This window comes from Synchytrium microbalum (assembly GCF_006535985.1).
Source record: "Synchytrium microbalum strain JEL517 chromosome Unknown SmJEL517_scf0052, whole genome shotgun sequence".
NCBI classification, from domain to species: domain Eukaryota; kingdom Fungi; phylum Chytridiomycota; class Chytridiomycetes; order Synchytriales; family Synchytriaceae; genus Synchytrium; species Synchytrium microbalum.
Window position 1 is genome coordinate 146,893 of NW_022158401.1, and position 26,546 is coordinate 173,438.

Here is a 26,546-nt window from a genome sequence, read left to right on the forward strand (position 1 = left end):
TTCCCGTGAAGAAATCAATCCAGAAGACAAGCATCCCATACGTGTAATCGCTGATATTTATTAGCTCAAATTCTCAAGTCTCGAGGAGTTCCGAGTCAAAATTCGTGCTAGACCATGCCGCATCGTCAAACTCTATTGCTTCACGACGGTCCTGAATCTCAAGGACTGTCGAATGAATGAATTGCATCTTGTATGCTAGTAGGGAATTTTGAGCTAGATTTGATTTGGTTGAAATGGCGTTCGGGAGAAACCGCCTGCAGTTGACTCACAAAACTTGCCAAACTTTATTCGTTCGAATTTTCCTATCAACTTTCACAACTAAGAACACTATACCATCAGCCAATCTTACAAGCTCAGGAACACCTTTAAAGATTCTACTGCTCTATCAGTCATGAACGCCACACAAGTCAACCAAAAACCAATGCAGGCAGCACAAAATAACTCTTCCGTGCGTCACTCGTCCTTCAACATGTTGGCCAGTATGATGATATTTGGATCTTCCATGTCTTCTGAGATGATTGAAGACCTGAACAATGCAAGCACTATGACCACATCTACCACATCACCTTTGTTTTCAAGTAAAAGTCATCAAATACCGATGATGCAGCATGCCCAATAGTAATAGTGCCGTTGAACGGAATAATGCTCGTATTTAGAAAGAGATCAAAGGATAATGAGACGAGGATGATGATATATAGTAGTAGTAGTAGTAGTAGTAGTAGTAGTAGTAGTGATTGGTAGAATTGTGCCAAATTTACAAGTCAGCAAGACGTTAAGAAAATAGATGGTAAGTTAGTAGAACGTATCTCTTGACATCTTGATAGTCTTTTTGCAACGACCTTCGGTTACAATTGGCAGTGTGCTTTGAGTTGGTCATAGATACTTACAAGCAAGGCGTGCGGCCTACAATAGCCTGTACATTATGGCGTAGTTATGAATCTCTAGATCTGAGCAAGTTAGCAAGTTGACAAAGTAGGAACAGAAAACGCTCCAAGCCTTGGACTGCAAGTTGATGAAAACTCTGGGCGCGTACTCTAGTACGCGAAACGCACGACAATGATGATGCCACATCTAGTAGATAAGATATATCAATGACGATAAGGATCTCAGGAGCTACGATGTAAGTTAGTAAGATCGATGCAACGCCCAAGCAGCTCAATTCCGAAATAGAATTTGCCCTCTTCGCATTTGCGTTTGGCGTTCCAGCCAATCACAGCCTTTGGAAAGTTGCCGCTATGAAGACGGAAAAAGAACTACTTCATATTTCACAAAACAAGGGGCAGTTCATAATAGAGGGCAGAGAGAGAAAGTATCTCAGCAGGACTAGGCAGACACGCAACTTCTCTCCTCTGCAACCCTCTCTGGTGAACTCCTCTTGCCCGCCATTTGCTTTAAACCACCCAAACTACCCAAACAAGTGAAAAAACAACACCCCACAGCTAACAGGTAGCTAGGTGCTAGAGTCATGTACGGCAACAGTCGAGCTCCTCCGCCGGTCTCGCCAATGTACCAACAGCGGCCCGGGGTTCCTCAACAGCAAATGTACCAGCAACAACAACAGCAGATGTATCGTCCAGCCCCGATGAACTATGCTCAACAGGTGAGTACACCCTGTACTTGATTTACAATCTGAAAACGTTATTTTCAACCGTTGATGCCCTACTCGTACTTGACTCGCATGCACTCACGAGTCTTCAACGAGTCAACACTTTTGGGCGCTCAACATTGCAATCATCACACCCCAATTACTTCCGCATACAACCCATTACTAACTTGTTACCTTCCTACACTCATTTACAGCCTCGGATGCCTGGTGCTCGTCCAATGCCACCAAACATCCCTCAAAACTACAGACCGCCACCCGTTGCTCGTCAACACGCTCAACCGCCGCCTTATATGATCCCTCCTCCGAATCAGTACGGGATGCCCGCTAATCCATACGGAATGCCTCCTCGTCCTCAGCAGATGCAACGCGGAGGTTATCCACCAATGCCAGTCCCACGTCCTCCACCAATGCAACCCTTCTACGATGATGTAGTTTACGCTTACAAGAACCGAAGAGATGTAAGCATTTGCATATTTAGTCTAAGCATTTGCATATTCAGGGGAAGCTTATCCTGTTTGAACTCTTCATTGATACTAATCTTTACAATTAAGCAGACGAGCTATACATCTAGTTACTCTGACTCTGGTTCCGAATCATCGGCCACTCTCGCCGAAGACACTCCCGAAGCTCGTGCTGGTCCAGCTTATCGTGGTGGAATGGGTGTCCCAAGACGGGGTTACTATCGCGACTCGATGACTTCAGCTTCGGACGATAGTGAATACGACAATCGAAAAGAACAAAAGCGATCAAACGTACCCTTAAAGTCGTTTGCTCTACTAGATGATCCAGCTGACAAGACTCACGGCCCTGGAAAAGAATGGCATGGAAACACCAAAGTAGTCATGGCTCTCCTCGCTGAAATGTGGCTCATAAATATGCTTGTTATTTTGGGTGGTACATATGGTATGACCTTCTGGTTGCCTCAATACTATCTTGATGATGTACTCTGGAATACTGGTTGTTACTGGAAACTCGGTAGGCCACAAGTGGAACTTGACTAGTTTACAAGCCTGTAGCATGATTTGCTTACCTTCTCCTTCTTTGAACAGCTTGGCTCTTGCCTATGCCATATACATTAATTTGTTTCTTTGGGTTGACAATGCCCTTCCGAACACCCAAATTCCTCTACACCCGTGACAACCTCAAAAAGAGACGTCTTGATAACTTATATATATTAACCGTTACCAAAGGTGACAATCGAGAAGCTGTGTATCGGTCTTGGAATTCACACAAACACTTGGAACGTCTACATCCTTGTATTCGTGTGCACGTATTGACTGATGAACCATACTTCTGTAAGTTGTTGTATGCGTCGTTTCCATCTTTGTACCATTCCTCCACCTTTCCTGGTCAACTAACACTCGAATCTTCTTGCAATAGTCGACAACATTAATTGTTATACTTGCCCTAAGTCCTTTACCACCGCAAACTCGAAATATAAGGCTCGTGCATTAGAATGGTACAGAGTAACCATGCGATACACCGAATATGACTGGATATTGCATCTCGATGAAGAATCTGTCACTGATGACGAGACTGTACGTCGTATTTTGGACTTCATCTGGTACGAAACAGACTATCACTGGGGTCAAGGTGTCATTCTCTACAACCAATACAAGTACTGGACCAACTGGATCTTCACTGTCGCTGATGCCATTCGAGTCGGTGATGACTTGTCTCGTTTCCAACTTCAGTACACATACTGTAAGTATATTAAATTGGTCCTTTTGTGTTGTCTAATGGTTCTAACATATTTGGTTAAATAGTCCATCGTCCCATTTTTGGATGTCACGGATCATTCTTGCTCACCAATGGTCTTGTTGAAAACGCTGTGACCTGGGATTTGGGTAGTTTGACGGAGGACTACCAATTCTCAACACATGCTTGGGAAAAGGGCTTCATGTGTGGAAAGATTCCTGGATTGGTTCGTGAACAATCACCTCTGGACTTGATTGGTTTCTTGAAGCAGAGAAGGAGGTGGTATGTTGGTATTCGTCGATTGCCATTGGTCTTGCCAAAGATTTGGGCCTTCTTCTGGACATTGGGTATCTTATGTTTGTACGGTACTCTTGCCTCAATTCCTCTTGGTATTATCTACAATTTTGGAACTCCCCGTTGGTTTGGTTTCTTGAAGGTAATGTGTTGTTAAATGGTTATTACAATTCATTATTCTCATCTCATAAATCTTTCGAATAGGACTTTACATTTGTGACCTTTGTATACTTGTACTTGCTGGGTATCTTCATACAGGATCTGGATCGCAAAGTCAACCCAGTCCTACTCATACTTCGGTTGCCAATTACTTTCCTGATTCAATTTATTGCTTCAGTGATGGAATGTGCAGCCGTCTGTTATGCTATGTAAGTTACATGATGTAATATGACAAGCACGGCATGCTGATAACTAACATACATGTTTCCTTTAATAGTTTGTTCCGTAAGCATTTAAACTGTTCTCGTCAGGTTGCATATTTTTGATACAAGATGCTAACGCCTTTTTATTCTCTAGCACCTGCCGATTTTGACGTCATCAAGAAATAAACATCCAATTTTGGACTCAACATATCACAAGTACAGTCTTTCATAGTAGTTTTCTAGTAAATAAAAACCAACCTTATAGAATCGACGCAAAGCGCTCTAGCTGATTTTCCCGAGGTCCTAGTATGCGTTGGCCTCGATGCTACAAACAATTACACAACGCGAGGTTGGTGGTTCAGCCTCAGAGTCCCGCTCTGAAAGCCGTGAGGTTAGCAACAGGCTCATGCTTGGAGTATGCAACACGACGTACACGCAAACATAAATCCTTGTAAAGTACACGGATTACTAGATTCAAGGAATAATAATAATGTCCTCCTGGTTGCTTCGTGACTTGTGAGCTCTAGATCTAGTCTGGCTTTGCCAAAATGAAGGACGACAATTTACCAACTTACAGAGACGTCCATCGAAACACATCTATAAGCACTTTGCGGTATGACATTGCACCATGGAAGAATTAAGCCGTTGATTATGGTGCTGATTCAACTCTCTTTCCTTCATCAAAACACAGAAACTTGACAGTCAGCACAACAATGGTCACCAACGAAGTTGCTCCCCAGTCGCCAAGCTGGAGATCATTAGGCTCTCCTTCTCCAAGGTTGGCTGGAATACAATCAACTCCTCTACCTGTAAATATTGAGATCAAACCCTTGGACGGATCGCAAAATGTCTTGGTATGTGTCATTCTGTGACTTTGAAAAAAGTTTGCACACCACCAAACAGACGACGTTTGCTGCAAATTTCTATTGTTGTGCATCCTATAATGTTAGTCTGCTCTTTATATCGACCTTACAATCCCCCTGTGTCGACTATATCCGTCCAAACGTTTTTCATTCTTTCGACTATATTGATCATTCACAACCCGCCATTGACCTTTGAATTTATAGTGGGGCCTCATCGGATGTGGAGGAGGAGGACCCCGGCTCGTGGGCTCCGTCAACGTTACTCTCACAGTCCCTATTCGGATCAAAAGCTTGAAGCTCAAAGTTGTAGGAGAAGAGAAAACAATGCTACAGCGACGTGACTCTCTCATGTCGGGCTTGTCAGGTGCAAAGAAAGCAGAGGATGTACTGTTTTCTACAGAGATTGTACTCTTCGAGGTAAGCTCAATAACAGACTGTATTTTCGCGAAATACAGTCTGACTATAACGTTCTTGACAGGGTGGAACCGCTGAACGAACTTCACCAGAATCCGCTTCATCGGGATCATCGTCTCCATATCTGCGATCTGTCGATGGCTCGCCGAACTTATTGGCGCAAGGTGGAGGGCTCCCATACGCAATTGACGCGCCGCCACCGTTCGACTTGAATCCTCCCCCATTCTCGTTGAATGGTGATATCGAGTCACTAGGGGCACTCCCGCCAATATCCCCACGACGAACCTCCAACGAAGGATCTAGTACGGAGCAAGGAATGACCTCTGCTGTGATATCTGCATCTCGAAGAGCACAAAAATCCCCCGCCGTAAGGTATGCGCCATCGCATGTGAAGACTTGCGCTTCCTATAACAATACTTTTCTGTATATGACTGGGAATCAACTTGAACTGTCTTCTCTAACTCACACTGTTTTCTTTCTCAAGTCCTTTTCTATCTGCAGTTGATAGAGAAAGAGCGGCTCCTGTAGTTGATATAGCAAACAGTTTGTTTGGAGTCGGCCTTCACCCCTTTGAATTTGACATTGGTCAAATACCTGATGATTTACCCGGCACATATCATGGTGATAATGGAAATGTAGTTTACAACCTCACATGCACATTGGAACGTTTCTCGGCCACACCAGGATCACAGATAACAACGACGACCACCACAGTGGAGGTCCCAATACCTAGATTCCACTTGGAGTCGTTACTGAAACCTTGGTCTGAGACAACCGTATCCAACAAATCATCATCCGACATAGTAAAATACAGCCTGATAGTGCCCAAAACATGCCTCTCGCTTAAAGAAGAGCTACACTTCATGTTACATATATCAGCAGTAGATAGTGGTTATCGAGTACGAGGTTTGCATGCCAAGATTGTACAGATCGTCGAAACTCGAATTTCACATTCTGGCCCTCACGCAAACGACAAGAGCAAGTCGATTGATCTGGCAGAAATAGATGACAGTAAGTCTTGGTCAGGACGCGTAGACACAATCACGGAATAACAATCTTGTTTTAATTTAGCTCAAAGGACGAACGGAGAGTACTGGCGCAAAGAGTTAGTGATATCTGCTGCAACCTCCGCCAAAGCGAGGCCCACTTATGAGGGACGACGAATAAACGTACGACACGAGTTGGTGGTTGAGCTTTTAGGAGAGCTCGAGGGTAATCTGAGCAAGACACTTTGCCAGATATCCTGTCCGATATATATGCATGGACTGTCAAATGAGGCCAAGGAGTACGTCATGGTAAGAGCATATTGGATGTTAACAGACCGGTTGGGAGTTCCATTTAACACTTTAATCAATTAGAACTATGCAACGGACTCTGGCAACCCAATGAACGCCCACATGTTGAACTCTATAGCATATGTGGTTAGAAAGTGAGAGTATCTGCGCAGTCTGCAGACACCCAAAAAATATCTGTATCAAATATGTCAGTATCTACTTCTTAACATATGTATGCACGAATATACCCTTAGTAGTTTTGTACGCGCCAGTGTAGCCAGTGTACGTGTTTGCAGTAACTTCAAGCACAAGCTTCCAGCTATTCACATATGTTCACTTGCAGCATCGCAAAGAGAAGAACCTCAAAATATGGCCAAAACGACGAAGAAGACGACAGCCAAAGCTGCAACCGAGAAGCGCTCTGCTGCTGAACGTGTCAAATATGGTTTACCAGCACACAGTTTCGCAAAACGTCGGAAAGTGAACGACGAGGTTCAACAGTGGGCAGCCACCGCTCCCGTCAAGGATATCCATGAAATGGACGACTTAGATTCAAGAGTAGTCGAATCAAAAGCTGAAGAAGGCGACAGTAAGTTCACTGTGTGTGTATGCCAAAACATTAAACATTTCACACCAACAATCGAAATCATTTTATTCTAAATACACTCCCAACATTGCAAATAGTGGATCAAGCTTTGAGATATTTGGATTTCATTACTTCAAGACATTACGTTGTCCGCCCGTAGGTTCCTGTGATGAATCGACGAGCTCTCTGAACTTCGCCAACATAATCTTTCGTTTGTTAGTGCGGTTCTGTCTGAAGTATTCTCGCTCTTACTAAAGACTCTTGAGAAAAAGGACAGAGACGCACTCAAGTTGGTATCAAGACTTTGGGAGTCCGTTCGCCGTCTATCTATATTGCACTCTGGTGCTGGGGACTTTTGCAATTGGTGCTGCGAGACAAACGCAGAATCTTTATGGAGTGTACTGGAAAAGTCATGGGCGCTAGTCAGTGAAAACAAGGTTTGATCCGCGGTTTGCGTCAGTGACCACTCCCACTTGTTAATTCTTAGCTTTTTAGGGAAGCGCATTGGCCACATTACATGGTATATTTGATATCCTCACAGACGACATATGTGCCAAGGCCGGTAAGATCAACTCCCAGTCTGAGCCCTTGAACCAATCCTCATTCCAGCTTCAACAGTATCCGGCCAGGTCAATATGTCATGCCTTGCTTTGTCATTGACTGCAGATGGAAGGAACAAAGTCACACAACCGTTGGCATTTCTTTCAACTGTTTTGAAAGATGATCAAATTATGCAGAACGAGCAGTGCCTAAACCTTGTCAATACTCTTTTGCATCAGGTACCTTTCGTGGTGTGGTTCAGTCCTGCCTCAAAACCCCATTTATAGTTTACATTCCGTAGCTGAGCAATGTGGCAGAGTCTGGCTGTATAGATTGGAATGGATTTGTCAATTCAGTCGTTCAGTGGTGGGATGGTCTTTCTTCAGATATTGATCGTCCATCAGAGATTGCTGTGATGATACTCAAGGTATGGCAAAACGTTGCAATAAACGGCCAAAATCTCCTGTTTGAGTAATTGGCTGTGCTTGTAAATAGTCAATGTCTGGGCACAGTCTTCGATTAGCAGTATGTGATCAGCTTCTCTCGCGGATGTGTTTCCATTCCTCCGATGAAGCCAAGGCACGTCTGGAGGAAGAGCCATCGCTTATTAAACTCCAACAGGCTCATATGACAGCAATTTTGATACCCAAAGCATCGGTTTTCTGCTATATCTCATATATCACCCTGTACGTCGAGAGCTGTATTGCCAAAGGAGATTCGCTCCCCAAGGACTGGATGAAAAGTCTTGAAACACTTGAAGCAAAAGCGCACGAAGAGCTCTACAAAGTCAACCCATCTGAAATGAATAAGGACTTTGTCAAACTCCGTCTGCTATGAAACATATATTTGTAAAAAGAAACATCGGTAAATGATGTAACCATTATTGAGCAACAGCAAACAAAATATATCTGAGATTCAGTCTTTGAGTGTTATAATTTGGAAGTCTGTTTCTCATGTGAAAGAGTGATTCCCATTTGTCTGCAATCAAAGAGCAGGTTAGCACGAGAATGCGGCAAGTGAATTTACGTGCCAAATTACCTCGCAACGCATACTAGTTCATCCTGTTCATCAAAGATGTCCATGTCCACCTCAAATCTTCCATTTAACAAAAACCGCGTATAGATGTGCTGTTTCAGCCAGCCTGGATTGATCACTGCTTTTCGGAATTGAATGTTGAGCTCGACAGTTGGTGTCCACACCTAGCGAGCATTCAAAGTTGTTGGGTTAGCATAGTTGCAGACGCTGAATGCCTTCCAAAGCTTGACACCTTGCCGCCTATTTTTTGACACAGAGTGAGATAAATTCTTTCAAGAAAACGAGAGTCAAACGGCCTACCAAGGAAGGCCATGCCGTATTTCCAGGTTGGGGGCGTAAACGCATCAGCGAAGAAAGCAAGACTTTTAACGCACGGTGCACGTCCATCCTTGAATCTAATGCAGTGCCTTCTTTCGGCCCTATCCTTCGAAACGGGCTTCTCTCGTGGGTCACTGAGCAAGTGACATTGCCTCGCAATGACACCTCCAGACCTTGACGCTATGCACTCGCGTGGATGAACCACCTAATGTCAAGCGATGAGGCTCAAATATGTTGCAGTAAGGCTGCAATTGCAAGAATTTCAACGTACCTTGTTGGGACTGTCCATGATAACAGTAGCCAAGCCTTTGGTCTGAGACAAATCGCCAAACGTGGCAACAACATGTGTTATGAGTTGGCCATTTTGAGACATTCGAGCTATAGCGGTTGAAAACTGCCTTCCTCGTCGAAGTTCATGAATATCTATGTCGACTCGTTTGCCTGTTCTCGCTGGTTTCGCATAGTAGCAAGTAGCAGACACAGGATGAGGATGAATTCCATCGTAGAATCGTGACAGTGCCTCCAACGATACGGACAACATATAGCCTCCATGAGGTACAGCGACGTCTCCTTGCCACTACAAAGAAAGAGCTCTGATCAGCTTCTTACATGCCGGAGTTCACGGTTGCGATGTCGGTGCGACATTTCAGCTCCTTGCCCTGATGCATAGGTTTTGGCGGAATCAAAGAGGATGTAACTCATTTTCAAAGTGGAAACTGACATTTTCGTTCTCACAATTGGATAGGTACTCACTTTTGTTGACAAAACTTTGGAAAACTTGTTGCTTCCTTCACGATTTACGTTCGTCGCGATATCGAAGGCATGGCTACCATCAATAGCCTCGAATGGCTGGTTCAGCACTGAATCAACGTCAGTAGTTACGGTAGCGTCGGACATTAAGAGACAAACACTTTCAAAAAGTATGTTTTAAAGGTTTGATATATTTTCTTGTTATGTCGTTCCTTAGGCAGCGCTATTTATTGATTTGTTTGCTTTATTCTTCATCCACCTTGGGATCCTAAGAACAAGACATAAACATTCAGTTGACTGAAATTTGGGTTTACATCAGGATATAACGTCCTTACAGGGTTTGAGTACTTGTTTGCGAAGAGAGAGTGGTCACCATCGCCGTATGGGAAGGGCTAGAATAGACGAGTTCATGAGTTCTAGGTAGCTCTGAGACTTTACAACGATAACTCATGAGCCATTACAACGATAACTCATGAACCATTACAACGATCAACCTAGAAGCCCGTCACGTACATTCTTTCGCTTCCTCAAGTAGGGAAAGTTGACAAACTCCTTTTGATGTTCCTTCAAGTGGGCAATGTGCTCTAATTCTTTAGGAACCGAGTACATACCAACGAGAATCAATGCCGGCATGACAATAAACAGGTTGATACGCCACCAAAAGGCGACACTCCCTGTGGTTTAACGGATTGTTAGTAAAGTACAAACATGTTTGTGCTTCGGACAATCGCCCTTTCAGCAAGAGTAGACTGCTTTTGTCGTCCCAATCAATGAGCAAAAAACAGGAGAAATGTGTTTTCGATTGGATGAAATATGACTCATCCATTGGCTAGCGTATCGTGGTATGCTGCAATGGTACTTATGCAAAAATACGGCACTTGCCTTTCGCGTGCTGCCTTGCAGCATAGTTCTCCTTCAGCATAACTTCCTCCACGGGTGGGAAGGAAGCTGGATTCATCGTACCAATAGGAGAGGAAGTAGAGGCTTTCCTTCGCTGGACGGCTCGTGCCAGTCCCGAGAGACCCATTCGAAAGGCCATTTCTGTTGCTGTCTTTGTTGTAGTGTGGTTCGTGAAGAATTGCAACAGTAGTAATAAATGAGGATTAGTGGTTGTTTGCGACACGCGTAAATATGGGACGAATAATATGTAGTTGCACTGATTGCACGTCTTTCAACCACCTCTGGACCGTACTCTGTTCGGAAAGTGTGTCGACTCGTGTTTTTGAATAACAGCATTGGCCAGTGTAATCGACAGAAAGCAGTCGGATCAGAGGAAGATCCCTCCTAAATAACGCTCAGACATCTTTCATTCAAGGTCAATACCATGGCAGCTGACGAGATGGACGGCAAACAAGGGGACATTATTCCAGTGAGCAATGACAATGATAACAAGAACGATGACACCCAGGAAGAGCAGGAAGTCACCCTATCTCAGCTACTAGAAGAAGATGAGCATCAGTGGAATGTAAGCTGCTCGTCTCGCTTCATCACTTCCATCAAACATTTGAGTGCTGCGGATGTGGCACTTAAGAGCCATTGATTGCACTAGTACCAAGCTCAACGTTGCCAAACCCAATTACACTCAAGTCGCATTTCTAAATATTTACTTGCTATTTTACCTGTTCGAAGCTGATTCGCTCGTCAATCTCAAAAAACAGGAAGCGAGGGATACATACCCCTACGAGGTTTCTCGTTGCATGTATGAGAAAGGCTATATCTACCAGAGTGTCTTTCTGTGCCTCACTTGTCTTGACCAAGGTCGTGGAGCTGGAGGAATCTGCGGTCCCTGCCAGTATGTACATTAACTAATTATTCTACCCGCTTTCTAACAAGAATACTCAATTCTATGTGTGGTTTCATAACTGTTCCATCTCTTCTAATAGAATAATGTGCCACGAAGGGCATACAATTGAAGAACTTGACGAGAAACACCATTTTAGATGGTTTGTGTGTCTTTTAGAGACAGCACTCAACCTGGCATCCCTCATTCAACATCCATCATGTCTTCTCATAGTGATTGTGGAACAAGTGCGTGCTCCGTGAAATGTGCGCTGATGCACAAGGACGACACTTTTGTAAACGATGAAAACACATACGGACACAACTTCGCTTCACCACCCAGATATTGTGTCTGTGATGAGTCCTACTGCCCAGAATTCGAGGAAGAGACCCTCTTCCAATGCGTCATCTGTGACGATTGGTTTCACGAAACCTGTATCGGAGGCAGCCCTGAAGAGGCTGAAGATCTCGTTTGTGGTGCATGTGTAGTTAAATACGATTTCCATCACAGTAAGTTGTTTGTTGAGTATCATATGTACACTTGCTCACTTCAATCAATAGAATTGGCTGCCAATGCTACCAAGTACAGGAAAATCGAGAGCAAAATTGCAGCCAAGCTCAGAGGAGGAGCACACTTCTAAGAAAAGAAAACTTGTGGCAGGTGACTTCTTGTGTTTGGCTTCAACGTGGAATGAATCACTTTGCCAGTGCGAAAAGGTAAACGCAGGTTTTAAACCGCATCTTTGAAAATACTATGGCTTACAATTCAAAAACGAATGAAAGTGCATTGACGACTACAAGCTCGTGCCATGGATGTGTACACTTGAAAAATTGGTCACACCGCCACTGGATGACGAAGACCAAGGGTCATTTATGGACGTTTTGACGAAGCAGCTGGGTCGGGCTGAAAGAGCCGTGGCAGTTGACGCGGTGAACAAGCTCAATGATTTGAAGAGCAAGATGGAAGAATTTTTCAGCCAAATGAGTGATAGTAAGTCTTTTCAGGGATGGAAACGTATTCACACTCTGTAATTCTAACGTTGGCCTTTCCATACAGGATCTGTGGTAACGGAGAAGGATGTAACTGAGTTTTTCGCAGCGCAGGCCAACAAGTAACTTGAAGAAAACTGTGCGATATGTAAACTACTGTAAGATTTCGGTTTGCTTGAACGATAAAGACTCTATCATATATATTGTGTTCTTATAACTGCAGATTACATTGCGAGATTACATTTTTTCGAGACTATTCTGCCTTTTTCGATCTTGTCGATTTGGGAGCTGAACCGTTAACCCCGTTAGCCTTACTAGCCCTACTGGCACGGATGCCATAGTATGTCTTTATAAAGAATTGGATGAAGAGCAATAGGTACGATGACAAGATGACACAACCCACTTGGGCAGCCTCTTCGCTGCCATAACATCCACCATAGTGTGGCAAATGCTTATAGTATCTAGAAACGTACAGGTTGTACGTGGCAAAGTAGATTACACCGAGATCGATTACAAATTGGGTGATTTGCATGGTGGTCAAGTGTTTCTTCCACCACACTGGCTTCGAGGACACTGTTGTTCTTGCATAGTACTAAAGCAAGGATGGTGTTAACATCGAGCAAACAAGAGAGGGGGGCCATTTCTGCGGGCACAAGAGCGGGGCGATACTTACATAGTACATAATGACATGAACCAACAGGTTCAAAGTAATGACCACCCAAGACACGGATGTGCGTCCATCTAGTTCAATGAAACACAGATACGCCGTCTAGAGAAACAAATGGTCAGACAGAACCCTTGAAACATTGTAAACAGAAGAGCCTTACGGCAGCATGATGGTAGACATGCAGAAACTCGAGTTGTTTCTTCTTCAGGACTAAAAAAACGGTGTCCGCTAGTTCCCAAAATTTGAAGAGGTAGTTTATATAGTACAACAGTTCCATCCGGTTTGTATAGGCCTACCAATGAATGGATGGTGAGAGTCAAACTGTGAAATAGAACTGGTGAAGTGACACGTGTACTGTATATCTATAAGAATCACCTACCCCAGCATCGCAAATGGCAAAGAACAAGCCGTGGTTGTAAATGATTGGGATCAAATTTTCCATAAAAAGGCCCAACAGGTAAGCGGAGGCGGTTGAGAGGACTGCATTGTGCCAGAAAAAGATCCACTTGAAGGTTACTGGCTTTTCGACATATCTCATCAAGAAGGAGCCGCTCAGTACAATAGCCAAATAGGAAGCACATATAGCCCCTGCGTGGTAGTTTTGAGAGTTGTGAGGTTAGTGGCTGAATGCGCTGCGTAAAAATGGGTGGTGGCCGTGTCTTGACCGGCCTCCAGATATGTTGCTCGCTTGGTCTGAAAACTTTGCAAATGTTGGGCAAGTTTCGACCAGCGCAAAACAAAAGATACAGGTCTACTAGTGAATCGATACAGTAACGAAATCTGCATGTAAATACTTACAGCAAGTTGTCCTTTGAGATAATGGCATCCCAGTGAAGGAAAATTGGTCAGGAGTGGTTTTGAACAATTGATACAAGACCACATCGAAGAGATCATTCAGAGGACCGACACCCATGATTTGAAGGTTTTCCTATTGTATCTTGCAGTTCCACTTGACAATTTTGTGGGAAGGCGGTCTGAGTTGGGAGAGCGAAGAAAAAAAATGTTGCAATGGCCGAGAACGAGAGACGCATGCAAAGGTGGAATTTCGAGAGTTTATAGTTGTCGCTTATTTAGGAAAGACATAATACATCCGAGACGGGACTGCTTGTTGGTCCACTCAACATTGTACGGGGGAGACTCAGTAATCTAGGACGTGAAATGGAGAGATATTACGTGTATTTCAATAAATCTTGACTATTTTGATAAGGTTGATGTCGTTAGATGGGTAGATTAGAGTGAATTTCTTGCCGTGAAGGTTTCATTGATTTTCACACATGTCTTCTGACTTCATTCATTTATTTCCATTTGGACGACAGCAGTTTAACACCCACCAGCGTTTCGCGGCTAGAACTGGACTCATTTCAGTAGATCTTTTACAGGAACGGTAGATCTTTCACAGGAACTACCAACACAATTGGCCCGTTCTTGTAAACTCTTGTGGTGAAAACAATAGGCTGCTACATCTGTCAAAGCAACAAAATCGGTAACCCCATAAAGGAACCAGTGCCATATTCATCATATTCATCCACTGATTTTTCATTCCATAGTCATCCCTGCACTATTTTTAGATGCTCAGGAGAGCTGTCGAGTTCATTTTCAATCCATCAATGGAATCTGAAGACCAACAAACAACAAAGGAACTACTTCCAAACACTAGTCTATTACGCAACTCTGATAATTCCTCACATCATTCTTCTGATATTGATCTATCTGCCTCGTCTGTCAAGATGGCAACTTTGGCGGGTGCCAACATAAATGCACCTACTATACACACACAACACTCCAACAGCCCTCCATTACAGTCTCCACTCATATTGGTCGACACTGCAATGTCGGATCTAGATCCATTCCCGTCATACATGTCGCCACAACATCAAACAACTCCAACACACCCGTCAGAGAGAGAGTCAAGAACGCCACCGCGTAGTCCCAAACCATCTAGATCATCCAGACCCATCTCCCAACATGCCCCTCATTCGCCTCATGCCATGGATATTGATGGACTGCCCTTGTCTCCTTCACTTGAACCAACTCTTGCTCCGTTCCTCACCCTCCGTATGGAGCCACCTGTTTCTGAAGCCGGTGCTGAAATGCTTTTATGTCAACCTAGCATGGAAGGTGACACAGATCTAGAAAACAAAGTCTCACAACCACACGTGGAGCACTTGCTTTGGCCAGAGCATCGTCTATCCACAACAGGTCCAGGCGATCGTAATGTCAAAAGTCAGTCTGATTCCGGTGTAGATCTCACTGCTGATGTCGAAGGAGATGTTCCCATGTTGGACGTACCACCAGCTGTGTCTTTGGTATGTCAAAATATGGCACACACGCTCGCAAGCTTTTTACATGTTTGACCGTGTCGTGTTTCCAATAGCATGTGATACCACCATTCTACTTCCCTATTGGCACAAATCCAGACGAATCCTCCCGCAAACCTGATGGTTTGGTGAGTCCTGCACCCAAAACGGTTACCAACTAGTACCTGGCAAGGACTGACATATTATATTAGGCGCAAAAGCAGCTGTTTGGAGTAGACTCTGAGAATCTCATAGGTCGTGGCTTAAGTGAACGCGATTTTGAAAAGGTCACTGAACGATGTCAGCTCCCAAGATATCTCAATGCTTGCCTGTTTCGTCAATGTGGCGGCGAACGAGACAAGCCAGTCTTCTTTCAAGCCTTTCAGCAGTAAGAATCGATTAATGTTTAATGTTGACGTCGACGTTGATTAAAGTATCATTAATGGCAGAACTTGGTCTGCTCTAACGACAAAATTCCGTGGAGAGGACTCTTTGGCATTTGGTGTATTTAAACAGAATGTCAATAATTTCATTGAACCGGAGGATATTGAGCTCGTTGTGACCGGTACGTTTGCTCCTACATTGTAGTGTTCAAATCAGAGCACGACCAACGTATTTCCGAGTAGACGTGGTACATCATCACCCTGGTCTGGTATTTTTAGCACCGTTGCCAGTTTTTCAAGCCAGATATGGTGAGATCCAGTTGATTCGACAGTCTGGACCTCAGATCTTGGCTGACATATTATCTACGATCATAGTTGAGACAGTTGTAGCTAGAATTTTTTATGGAAAGACTCAGAATTGGAATGACCGGATGACTTTTGCTGAATTCAAAAAGACTGGCATCTTGAACGTTATAAGGAATCTGGAAAACCAAGACGATATCAACTCTGTACGTTCTTTGCATGCTCTATTTGAACTGACAAGGACAACATCTATTGACACTTTCTATTTCAAAGACTCGTGACGTCTTCTCCTACAAGCACTTTTATGTAATTTATTGCAAATTTTGGGAATTGGACTCTGATCACGATATGCAGATTGACCGTCGAGCGCTAAGTCGATACGATCGATCATCAATAATACCTCGAGTTGTCACTCGCATTGCAGAGGGTGCCGGTCGTCCCGTAGTTGGAGCTAGAAATGCCACAACTATGGGTTATAGAGACTTTATCTGTAAGCAGTGGAGATTGTGGTCAATATTTATGATGAATACTAACTTCTCTTTGATCCTCAGGGTTCATTTTGTCAAATGAAGACAAGAGGACACCGCAAGGAATTGAGTACTGGTTTAGGGTTTTGGATACAGACGGCGACGGCCTGATATCGCTACATGAACTACAGTACTTTTGGGAAGAGCAGGTAATATCCACTTTGCACAAGCTCGTTTCATTGGCGTTTTCAGTCACTCACGCAAATTCAACAGCATGCCAAGATGATTGAGAACCGTTTGGCGGATCCGTGGAAGTTCGACGACTTTGTATGTGCCTTGCTAGATTTAGTGAAACCTGTGCAAAAGCATGCCGTCAGTTTGCATGATTTGAAAAAGTGTGGATCCGCCAGTATATTCTTTGACATGATATTCGACTTGAAGAAGTATGACAGCTTCATTCGACGTATTGACCCTGCCTGGAGAGAAATGGATGACGTCGTAGTTGTGGATGGTCGTGGCAGACGTGTAAAACTAGAGTAAGTACAGGTCATCACAGTTGGGTTGCTTATTTGCCCAACCTTCAACTTTAATACCAACTGAAACACACCCTTCAATGAACAGAGGCTGGGACAAGTTTGCTGAGCGTGCCTACGAGGAGTTGGCAATAGAAGAATCTCAGCAACGAAACACCAATTATAGAACAACGGCTCGTTATGTATACTCGGATGATGACGATGATACTGCCGAGGTTTGGTCTGTCAACCACCGTTCTAGCAACTCCTCAACAACTGGAGTGACCACCACCAGCACATCTCCTTCGTTGACTGCGACTACCAGCGATGAAGGCAACGGTAGCAGTAATAGTAGCAGTAATAATGCATGGTCTGGAGGCATGTTTTCTCATACAGATGACGATGACGCATGGGAAGAGGACGATGACGCAGATGTTGAACCTCATGAAGTCAGTGTTGCTGAAACTATTGAGTTGAGCTCTAGTGTTGATCAACCAACTGAAACTGCCACTAGCTCCCCAATCTTTTGACCTTGAAGATGACACGTAAATAGAGTGTCTTGCCATCTGTATATATATTCTATACGTGAAAAGTGTACATGTAGAGCAGCTGGTCATGTACAAGTAATGTAAAATGTAATGTAATAACCAAGAGAGCATAGTTGTCAAATTGATTCACAATCAAGCACGTCATCCTCATCATGAGTTGGAAACGAACAAGCACGCGTGCTTCGTTGTTCGCCTTCACAAACAAAATATAGATCTAACCTTTAACAAGCAAGAGCAGCCATGAGCGACCAAGAATGGAATCCTGGAATTATGAGCAAGCAAGGAGTGACATCACTGGCTTCTAGTGTCTCCGATTTGTCTCAATGTGAGTAGTTCCAGTACTCTTTGCGTGAAGGCTGCTTGACACTTCATGTGACTACCTCTTAGTGACCAAGCTATTTCCGTCGTTTTCTATAATCTGTGAGCCCACAGTTACCGTGCCAACTAGTCAGAACTATGTCGTGGTTGTCCCATCAGTCACAAAAGTTGTGTAAGTGGATATTCAGATCTCAGTTTGAACCTATGACTTTGATCCGTTCTATTATTAGGCCATTACGACCTGATTTTTTTGACTCTTCATATTCTCATTCTGGCAATGAATCGTTGCAAAATGGTGCGTTGACGACTTCGCTAAATTTAGATGCGCTCATTTATTTTTCGCTCAATCTTCTTCATCCCAAAACCAGACTCCAAGGAAAAGTCCGCTTATGTCGCCCTGGAAGCTACCACCAAAGAGATCTACGATGCGTATATCGCAAAAGTGCAGTCTGATAGAAAGAGAACTATTACCGAACGAGTCATCACACCACCCCCTCCATCGTCACCAGCAGCTGCTCAATATGCATCATCACCGTCGTCAAAACAACTACGACAACAATATATGCCACTCACATTGGACGCTGACTATTCCAATAGCCCTACCGTAAAACGAAGTCGAGCTGATGAAGTGTTGCGTGACACCTCGAAGCTAAAGAGAAGGCGAACTCTTGATGCAGATTCCAAGTCATGGCAGTGTAAGTTACTCTCAAAGCTCTGCTTTTTCGTGGCCACAGTCTAAAGCTTTTCCCTTGCTAGCTTCTCTTAAAAAGTGCGCAACGATCATCCCTGAATTGCTCAGGGAATATGAATCCAAATCAGACGCTTCTGAAGTGTTTGAGGACTCCCTATTAAGCAAGACGGTTCTATCAAAGCTCTGTAGAGCTATGACTCGAGTCATTGATGCCAGTAAACTGGCTAAGCTGGTCGACACATTGGACGAAAACTCGATTGAAGTACTGGTCCAAATTCTAGCAGCCAGAATTCGAGATGCAGAACATATTGATGTCGGGATAAAAACGATTGCCAAGCAAAGCTCTGAAAAATCCTCTGAATCTGAGGACAATTCAGACATTATGGACGCCGCTACCAAGAAATTGCATCGTGCTGCTGCAGGCTTAGAGGCTGGCTGCTTGTATTTGTCAATATTATGTGGTGGAAAGGTGGAAAGCGAAGGAATTATACCCAATTCGGTAAGTCATATTGATTCAAGAACCGTCATCAATTGCTCTATGTCAACGCAATCACATCTCATCTTCTAGTTGTATTCAGAGGACCTGATTCGTGCTGTCGTAAATATGGCCAAGAATCAAATTGCAGATACTCTATATGCTGTCATTGAGTTGGTTTCTCGAAAAGCCCTACCCTTGACTGCAAGCTTCGAGACCAAAATGGCTGGAATCTGCACCTGTTGTGCCGAGGTTTTAGGTCGTTTCGCTAATCTGCTGGTTAATCTTAAGTTGGACGATATAGTAATCGGCTCAGCAATTGCCGCAGCCCATTCAACTTTTATGCTTGACGGTGTCGATGATGTTGACGAGAATGTTACATCCTTCGTCGCATCTCTAAATTTAGATTCCCTGCAAATGATGGCATTAAAGCTCTTGAAAGCCATATACGCAGATTTCCCTTCACATAGACGTGATATCCTTGAAAATGTTACTACAAGCTTCACTCAACAAACCTCAAATCCAAAAGCTCCACGTCGATATCGCCTCAGTAATGGTAAAAAGATTCACGTAATTTCTGCACTTGTACTGCAACTTGTGCAGTCCTATGCTTCATCTGCAAAAGCTATTGCCAGCTTGCAAGAAGTCGTTGGGATCAAATCTAGCAACGCTTTACAGCATGTCACGAACGATGCCGAAATTGAAATGGACCTTGATGGTACGCCAATCGTGCTTCCTGCTACTTTCGTTTTGGTATCGTGTTTGCTGTTTCGCGACTGACTTTGTTGTGTTCCACTAGTACCAGTGTCGCCGCTAAAAGCCCTGCTTCAATCGCCTCAGAAGGCAACAGGATTTTCTAGCAAGTCTAGAAAGTCTGGCTCATTGATTCCCGACGCAGACCTAGTCGAATCTTCCGTATGTGTCAAAGTTGCTAAGGTAGCTCGAAAGCTGTTCATCATCCCAGCCAATACAGCTGCTCGAACTATATTGCACTTCTTCGTCACCAAATGTAGCTCATCTGCTTTGGAGACGGACAAAGACAAGATTGAAAAGACAAAACGCACCAAAGAGGCTCTCACAACAGAAAAAGAGTATTCAGCGGTCTTTGATGTATTTCTACAAGATGTATGGACGACTCTAGAGACAGCAGAATGGCCAGGTGCAACAGTAATTGCAGATGGACTTGGACGATTTATGGCAAGTTCCTCGTTCGAGAAACCAATGCTGCTTAACAATGTTCTAACTTTCACTTTTTTTCAGATTCAAATATTGGACAAAAAGCAGTCCTCAGCTGCAGACCAGTCACATGCACTCGACAAGTTGGCTCATCTCGCTTGTCGTCTCGGTAGTCTCATCTCAAAGCAAACTGAGAGTCAAACTGATACTCAATTACTGGATCATCAAAAACAGATCATTGCTTACTTGCATGATCAGCAAAATGATGACTACTCAGTGGCCGCTCAATCTTGGATGGTAACATGGATGTCCTCACTTCCATATATAGTCAAAAACGGCACTTGCGATGTCGCAACCGCAGACGATTTGTGTTTGAGCTACTGCCATCTACTTACATCTCCCTCGATGGAATCAAAAGAGTCGTATGATAAAATATCTGCATCAGACGTCGCCTTGTTGCTTCAAGATGCGCTAGTCTCCATGCCGCCATACTCTTCATACGAGATATATGTCAAACGAATACTTTCGTGTCTTGACTCGGATCTGGCTGGTGTAAAAGCCAAGGCCCTCCGTGCTTTGGGACTCGTCGCTGCCTCAGATCGTCGTATACTTACCAATCCCAATGTCACCAACGCAATGCAAGCAAAACTGACAGACCCGAGCCCAGCGGTCCGTGATGCAGCTTTGGAATTTCTCGGAAAACAAATATGCAGTTCAAGCGATATAACGGTCTTGCGCCATTATTATCCAATTGTCCAAGCTCGGATGCTGGTAAGACTTGCATTTTTTGCTATGTGCTATCAAAGAGGACTCATTACTGACAAAGTGGAAAACTAGGACGTGGCACTCGTAGTCAGAAAGAGAATGCTGAAACTTGCTAGAGATATGTTTAACCAGTTGCTTCAACTTGAAGTTAGGACTGATCTCGATCAAGAGATCCTAGTTGGCATTGGAATGCACTTGTTGACTCGTCTTGACGATTCCGAAGAAAGTGTACAGGTGGGCACACGCAGAACTTTGTGTCCTCTGACGCCGAATCTGCGATCCAACGTACTCTTCTTAAAAATGTTAGGAGGCTTCAGTCAAAACGCTTCTGGAAATGTGGCTGAACCCGCTCCACAACACCAAGACATATTCGGCCGTCTCGTTACCCATACGAAAAGAAATCTCTGATCGTATCATGTTGATTAGACAAACAGTCGTTCTCACTCGTCATACCGAGTCTGCTTTCAGTGAATTGCTGAAGCAACTCTTTAATAAAAAAAAATCAACGAGCAAATCTGTTCAGCAACTAGATGGTGCCCTCAAGATGTTGAATGAGTGTCTATTTGAGAAATTGATGACGGAAATGGTAAATGCTGACTACGATTCATCACGAAAATCGTTGGTGTTATTGTCAAGTGTCTCGCAATATAGCTCTGCCGGTCTGATCACTCAGGCCGGAGCGCTCTCATCATACTTGAGCGGAGAGTCTGCAAAAGCAGACCAACGAATTCCCACCTTGATCCTGTCAGTGTTGGCCAATGTCTCTCCGTATCTCGTTGACCCAGATGCCAAATCTATGACGCTATTGGAAGTCGAGCTCACCAGTCTTTTATCAAAAAGCAATAGTCAAGCGGTAGGATAGATTGTTGATCCCATCAGTTTGAGAATGTGAGGGAGACGCTAAATCTTATCACTCTAGATCGTGGAAGGTGCCGCTCGATGTTTGTCTATTCTGGTCCAAAGAATTACATCTAATTATGACAGGCTGGTTTTTCCCTTGGCAAGAACTATTGGTATGGATTGTTACTTGTCTACTCCAGCGGCATTACAGCCAACATTCGGTTTCCAGAAATGATGCAGGATGTTCTTGGGAAGCTATCAAAGCAATTACCTGCCAGAGCTGATCCACTTAGCATAACCCAAATAAGAAGAGCAGCCATGGTTTGTAGTAGTTTGATGGAGCATGTGGATTACGATGGACTCCTCAAGTCTGGAAAACTCTCAGAGGATTTGATTAAAAAACTCGACACTATTTCCAAGGCAAGTGAATTTTCTTAGAAATCAACGCTTTTGCTCAATACCCCTGCTTTTGCTATCTAATGCCTATAGGGATATGATACTGTGACGAAAGCTGTATATGTGCCGTTGCTAAAACTGGCTGTTTCGGGCATCCCTGAATTAGATAGAGCTGGCTTCGTTGCTCTTTCTCGCCTATTTATCGTCAAACCCCGCTTGATGCAAGCTGAGCAGTCTCGTAATCTGATTGACGTCACGTTTGCCAGCAAGGATCCTGGAATAAAGATTCAGTTACTTCGCTTCTTGTTGGAGTTTCTGCAAATTGAAGCTGAACGCTTCCAAGCTCCAACTGAGAATATCAACAATAAAGGGGGTGAAGTTAGTCAAGGCGGGATGGTCAGTGCTTTGATTGGAAATCACGACGAGATGACAGATTATGGAGTCTCATCGTGGTTGATGCAAACATATGCAGAGAATGTCATAACTTGTCTGCTGGATGGAGGCGAGACCTTACTGGTGCCGGCCTTCGAAGTCATTGCTATTACTGTGAAACAAGGTCTCGTCCATCCTCTTTTCTGTGTCCCTGCACTTGCAGCGATGCAATCTTGTAAAGAATCCGATATAAGAGATCGAGCTCATGTCTTGCACAAGGAGTTGGCTGTAAAGCACTCTAGTATGATGGGAGCCAAAAACCTTGACTGTGTCAAGACGGTCTTTGATTATCAAACCAAAGCTGGTCCTAGTAAGTGATTGGGCCCAGATTTTTTTGGGTGATGTGGACCCTAGAATTCACGGAATATTTGGGCGACTATCATTAGGTGACTCAGTTCCTCTGGCAATGTTTTATACTGTCATTCAGTCACTCAAAAAGTCAGTCAGAAACGACTTTCTCAAGGCGTTGGTTGCGGTGTTTGATTCCAAGACTGATGTCGAGGTTTGTCTGCTTGTCGCTCGGACCAAAGATGTGCTGTTTCTCACACTCATTATCTTAGGTCTCGATACCCTTCTTCCGTTTTGTTGCTGAGAATCTTGCTAGTCTACCATTTAAGACTATGGAGGAAGTAGTATTCGTAGTGACATATGCCAATCGACTACTAGGAATAACTGCAGAGTCAGATCTGAAGTGGATTGAAAGCCATGTTTCTGGTGAGGAACAATCGGAATTGCAAGGTACGAATACAATTTATTGGCTTTGGCTTCCGTCACCAATCGACTCAAGAAATTTCAGTTCAAAGACAGGATCGCCTTACCGAAGTAGCTACGTCGTCATTGAGCATGGGTATGCTTCTCTTGGCCAAGATCCATTTGGAGACTGCTTATCGTGTCACTCACGCGTAAGTGCTTTGGTGTTTCTGCTTTATTGCCAAATTCTCGCTCACGTAGCTTCCGACGGAACTCACTGATTGGATTTCTCATTGCGCATTACAGTACTAGTGTCAAAGATGGTCCGCGAAATTCTGAGCATCCTCTCACTACTCTAGCGATGACGCCCTTCAACTGGAATCGCCTCAAGTATGCCTGCCAACCAATGACGAATGCTGCTGAGATGCAGGAGCACTGTCTTCAGGTATAACGAATACTCCACTATTCACCCATCCGCCTATATTAACCATTCCTCTTACCGTTCTCAAACAAACTATCTTTTAGTTCCAGTCATTGATGACTGAAGACCACATGCCATCGGATGAAGTTAGCCAAGAAGTCGGAATGGACGTTGATTTGCCAGCTGAGCCCCTTGATGTTCCAGATGAACCTCAGCCTCCTCCTGGCAAGAAGCGAAAACGCGTTTCCTTGGAACCTAAACAGACTCGGCGTCCACCAGTCTCCAAGTCTCGCAAGTCTATGCCTGCCAGTCCAGTAGCTTCAAAGCCAAAGAAGAAACGTAAGAGCAAAGCAGCCGAGTCTGATTTTGAATCCGATGAAGAAGACGAGAACTATACCCAATAATGATGTATTATATACTGTATATGGCTGCAAATTCTACTGTGCTGTTGATTGTCATAAGCTAGATATATATATAAATCAATCTGTTCCTATCAATTAGTAGGCCACTTCGATTTGTCAAACAACGATCCTTGAATGAAATGTAGCTAAGGAGATTTTTTGGGTAAGAAACCGAACAACAATGAGAAGATGTAATACGTAGAAAATCTCACCATCAGCATACACCAAGCGCTGGCAGGAATAGTAGATGTTAGAATATGTTTCGGAGGTGATATTTTTCCCCTGAAGACCGACGAAGAGACCTCGAATGCTACACCCGCAATTCCACCAGATATACAGATCGTCGACACCAGCGCAGCCATAGTTGACAGACTTGAGACATCAAATTTCACACCAGTGAGTTGAGATGTATGTTTCCAGACGAAGCGACGAGTTGGCTCATATGTCCCAAAGAAAGCCGCAAACCCGATCGAGTCTCGTCCCAAAGCATGCATCAAGTTAGTTTCTACGCCTCTGATGTTCAAAGGATGGCCGACTATTCCTGTTTTTTGACCAAAATACGATATTGTGGACGTCGTCAATCCACAGCATACACCTTTCGTGACAGCCTTCAAATTTTCTTGTTGCGGTAAGAAAGCATTGACTTGAGGAAGAGATGCGAATGTGTGGGTAACGATTAACGTCAGCTGAGGTGCCAGGGATGCGAGTCCAACACCCAACTGTGCCATTGTATTCACTAATCGCAAAAGTGCTGGTTAGAGCACCCTGCGCATTCGAATTTTGTTGCTAGAATATGATGAAGCGGCAGAATTGAATTCATCATCATTATCTTGCGTTCCACCTCGTATCGGTCAGCCTGATGACGACCTGTACTCCTGAACCGGCAAGCTTGAATTTACCTTGGCAGGTACCTAGGTCTATCAATTTGAAGAAATCAGATAAGAAACTGGCTGTTTGAAAGGGTTTGGAAATTGTAGTTTGATTCTGTAACGAAATTTTTCAATAAAGCTTTGACACAAAAACCAAGCTTTACCAATTCAACGTCATAGGATGAAGAGAAAGAGAAATAATCCCATACCTGATCGTCGTCCTGATACCGTTATCACCGCAGGTAGTCCTCCTGTGAATCAATCCAGGGGGCTAGCGAAGAAGAGGAAGCTCATCCACAATACTCACAAGATTTTGAAGGATGTTGCAAAGGAAGTGCTGGACGGTGAAGGTGCATCTGCTATTCTAGATGGATATCAACATGCTTCTACGGCTGGATCAAAGTTTGGAGGGAGAGCCATCGCGAAATTCTTGAAATCAAAACTACCAGCTTCAGCATCAAAAAAACTAAGGCTCCTTGATGTTGGAGCCATTCATGGCAGAACATTCTCAGGACTAAATGTTGATATTGATAGTATTGATCTCAACCCACAAGTACCCACCGTCCAAAAACGAGGTGCATTTGCGTCTGCCTTTTTTGTGGTTGACAAACTGGACTACTACCTTTCTTTTTACTAGATTTTCTTACAATGGATACGGCCTCACTCTATGATATTGTGGCGCTGTCTCTGGTTTTGAACTTTTCTCCAGAGCCTTCAGTGAGAGGTATCAATGGTCTTCTTCTGACCAAACAAAGACGCTGACATTCCAATATTCGTGTAGGAAATATGCTAATAAAAGCCAGAAGACTTTTGAAAGACGGCGGTGTTGTGCTGCTAGTGCTACCGTTAGCGTGTATCTCAAACTCTCGATATTTTACGCACGCATCACTCGTGGAGCTGGCGTCTTCTGTGGGCTTGGAGCTGAAACATCATCACTTCACTAAGAGATTAGCAATGCACCTGTTTCAAGCAGGAGATGGGAACTCGAGTCTATATACAAAATACACAAAAAAGGCCAAAATCAATGATGGGGTCTCACGAAACAACTTCTCCATTCTCCTCCCTCCGAGTGATGTACATGGTGCCACAATATAGATATTGCTTTTGCTCTGTCATTCATAGAATCAGCCAAATTATATATCAAGATTTCTCATAAAAGTGGCCAGTTTGATTGAAGGTTGGCGAAAGTCAATTGAAGCAAGCAATGAAACAATTGGTTGTGGTTATGTTCGACCTGTGCATGTAGTTAAAGGTTTGACCGCATTTTTTTGAATTCCAGTGTCTATCAACGTCGTCAGAAGAGGGTTGGGGGTAGGGGTAGGGTGGGGGATACATATAGTTAGGGAGGGGTATTTTGGTCTACCATTTAAAAAAACGGTGAGAGGG

At 43.9% G+C, this 26,546-nt stretch overlaps 6 protein-coding genes across 6 annotated transcripts; 3 read left to right on the forward strand and 3 right to left on the reverse strand.

The window, feature by feature from the left end:
• Positions 1-1,465: 1,465 nt before the first annotated feature.
• SmJEL517_g05577 (uncharacterized protein) lies at positions 1,466-4,146 on the forward strand (the record flags this gene model as incomplete). The annotated part of the gene is made up of 9 exons (XM_031171503.1): positions 1,466-1,600; positions 1,801-2,064; positions 2,161-2,581; positions 2,656-2,901; positions 2,987-3,310; positions 3,373-3,740; positions 3,803-3,966; positions 4,035-4,042; positions 4,115-4,146. 9 exons carry the CDS (start codon positions 1,466-1,468, stop codon positions 4,144-4,146), a joined length of 1,962 nt encoding a protein of 653 aa, XP_031022520.1.
• Positions 4,147-8,566: 4,420 nt separating this feature from the next.
• SmJEL517_g05578 (uncharacterized protein) lies at positions 8,567-9,887 on the reverse strand (the record flags this gene model as incomplete). The annotated part of the gene is made up of 6 exons (XM_031171504.1): positions 8,567-8,615; positions 8,676-8,836; positions 8,905-8,912; positions 8,973-9,195; positions 9,262-9,567; positions 9,744-9,887. The coding sequence occupies 6 exons, from the start codon at positions 9,885-9,887 to the stop codon at positions 8,567-8,569; spliced, it is 891 nt and encodes a 296-aa protein (XP_031022525.1).
• Positions 9,888-9,984: 97 nt separating this feature from the next.
• Positions 9,985-10,779, reverse strand: SmJEL517_g05579 (uncharacterized protein; the record flags this gene model as incomplete). Its single annotated transcript, XM_031171505.1, has 4 exons — positions 9,985-10,008; positions 10,076-10,132; positions 10,254-10,414; positions 10,704-10,779. 4 exons carry the CDS (start codon positions 10,777-10,779, stop codon positions 9,985-9,987), a joined length of 318 nt encoding a protein of 105 aa, XP_031022526.1.
• Positions 10,780-12,762: 1,983 nt separating this feature from the next.
• On the reverse strand, positions 12,763-14,089 carry SmJEL517_g05580 (very-long-chain 3-oxoacyl-CoA synthase; the record flags this gene model as incomplete). Its single annotated transcript, XM_031171506.1, has 5 exons — positions 12,763-13,101; positions 13,183-13,278; positions 13,337-13,468; positions 13,556-13,764; positions 13,975-14,089. 5 exons carry the CDS (start codon positions 14,087-14,089, stop codon positions 12,763-12,765), a joined length of 891 nt encoding a protein of 296 aa, XP_031022547.1.
• A 694-nt stretch (positions 14,090-14,783) lies between these two features.
• SmJEL517_g05581 (uncharacterized protein) lies at positions 14,784-17,668 on the forward strand (the record flags this gene model as incomplete). Its single annotated transcript, XM_031171507.1, has 10 exons — positions 14,784-15,482; positions 15,551-15,622; positions 15,686-15,861; positions 15,923-16,038; positions 16,100-16,165; positions 16,232-16,365; positions 16,433-16,649; positions 16,711-16,835; positions 16,900-17,162; positions 17,248-17,668. The coding sequence occupies 10 exons, from the start codon at positions 14,784-14,786 to the stop codon at positions 17,666-17,668; spliced, it is 2,289 nt and encodes a 762-aa protein (XP_031022546.1).
• Positions 17,669-17,926: 258 nt separating this feature from the next.
• Positions 17,927-24,294, forward strand: SmJEL517_g05582 (uncharacterized protein; the record flags this gene model as incomplete). Its single annotated transcript, XM_031171508.1, has 18 exons — positions 17,927-18,011; positions 18,074-18,176; positions 18,235-18,299; positions 18,373-18,699; positions 18,761-19,194; positions 19,264-19,888; positions 19,970-20,337; positions 20,431-21,117; positions 21,184-21,345; positions 21,419-21,964; positions 22,031-22,124; positions 22,181-22,272; positions 22,441-23,089; positions 23,166-23,281; positions 23,340-23,517; positions 23,576-23,681; positions 23,776-23,914; positions 23,995-24,294. The coding sequence occupies 18 exons, from the start codon at positions 17,927-17,929 to the stop codon at positions 24,292-24,294; spliced, it is 5,076 nt and encodes a 1,691-aa protein (XP_031022548.1).
• Positions 24,295-26,546: the final 2,252 nt, after the last annotated feature.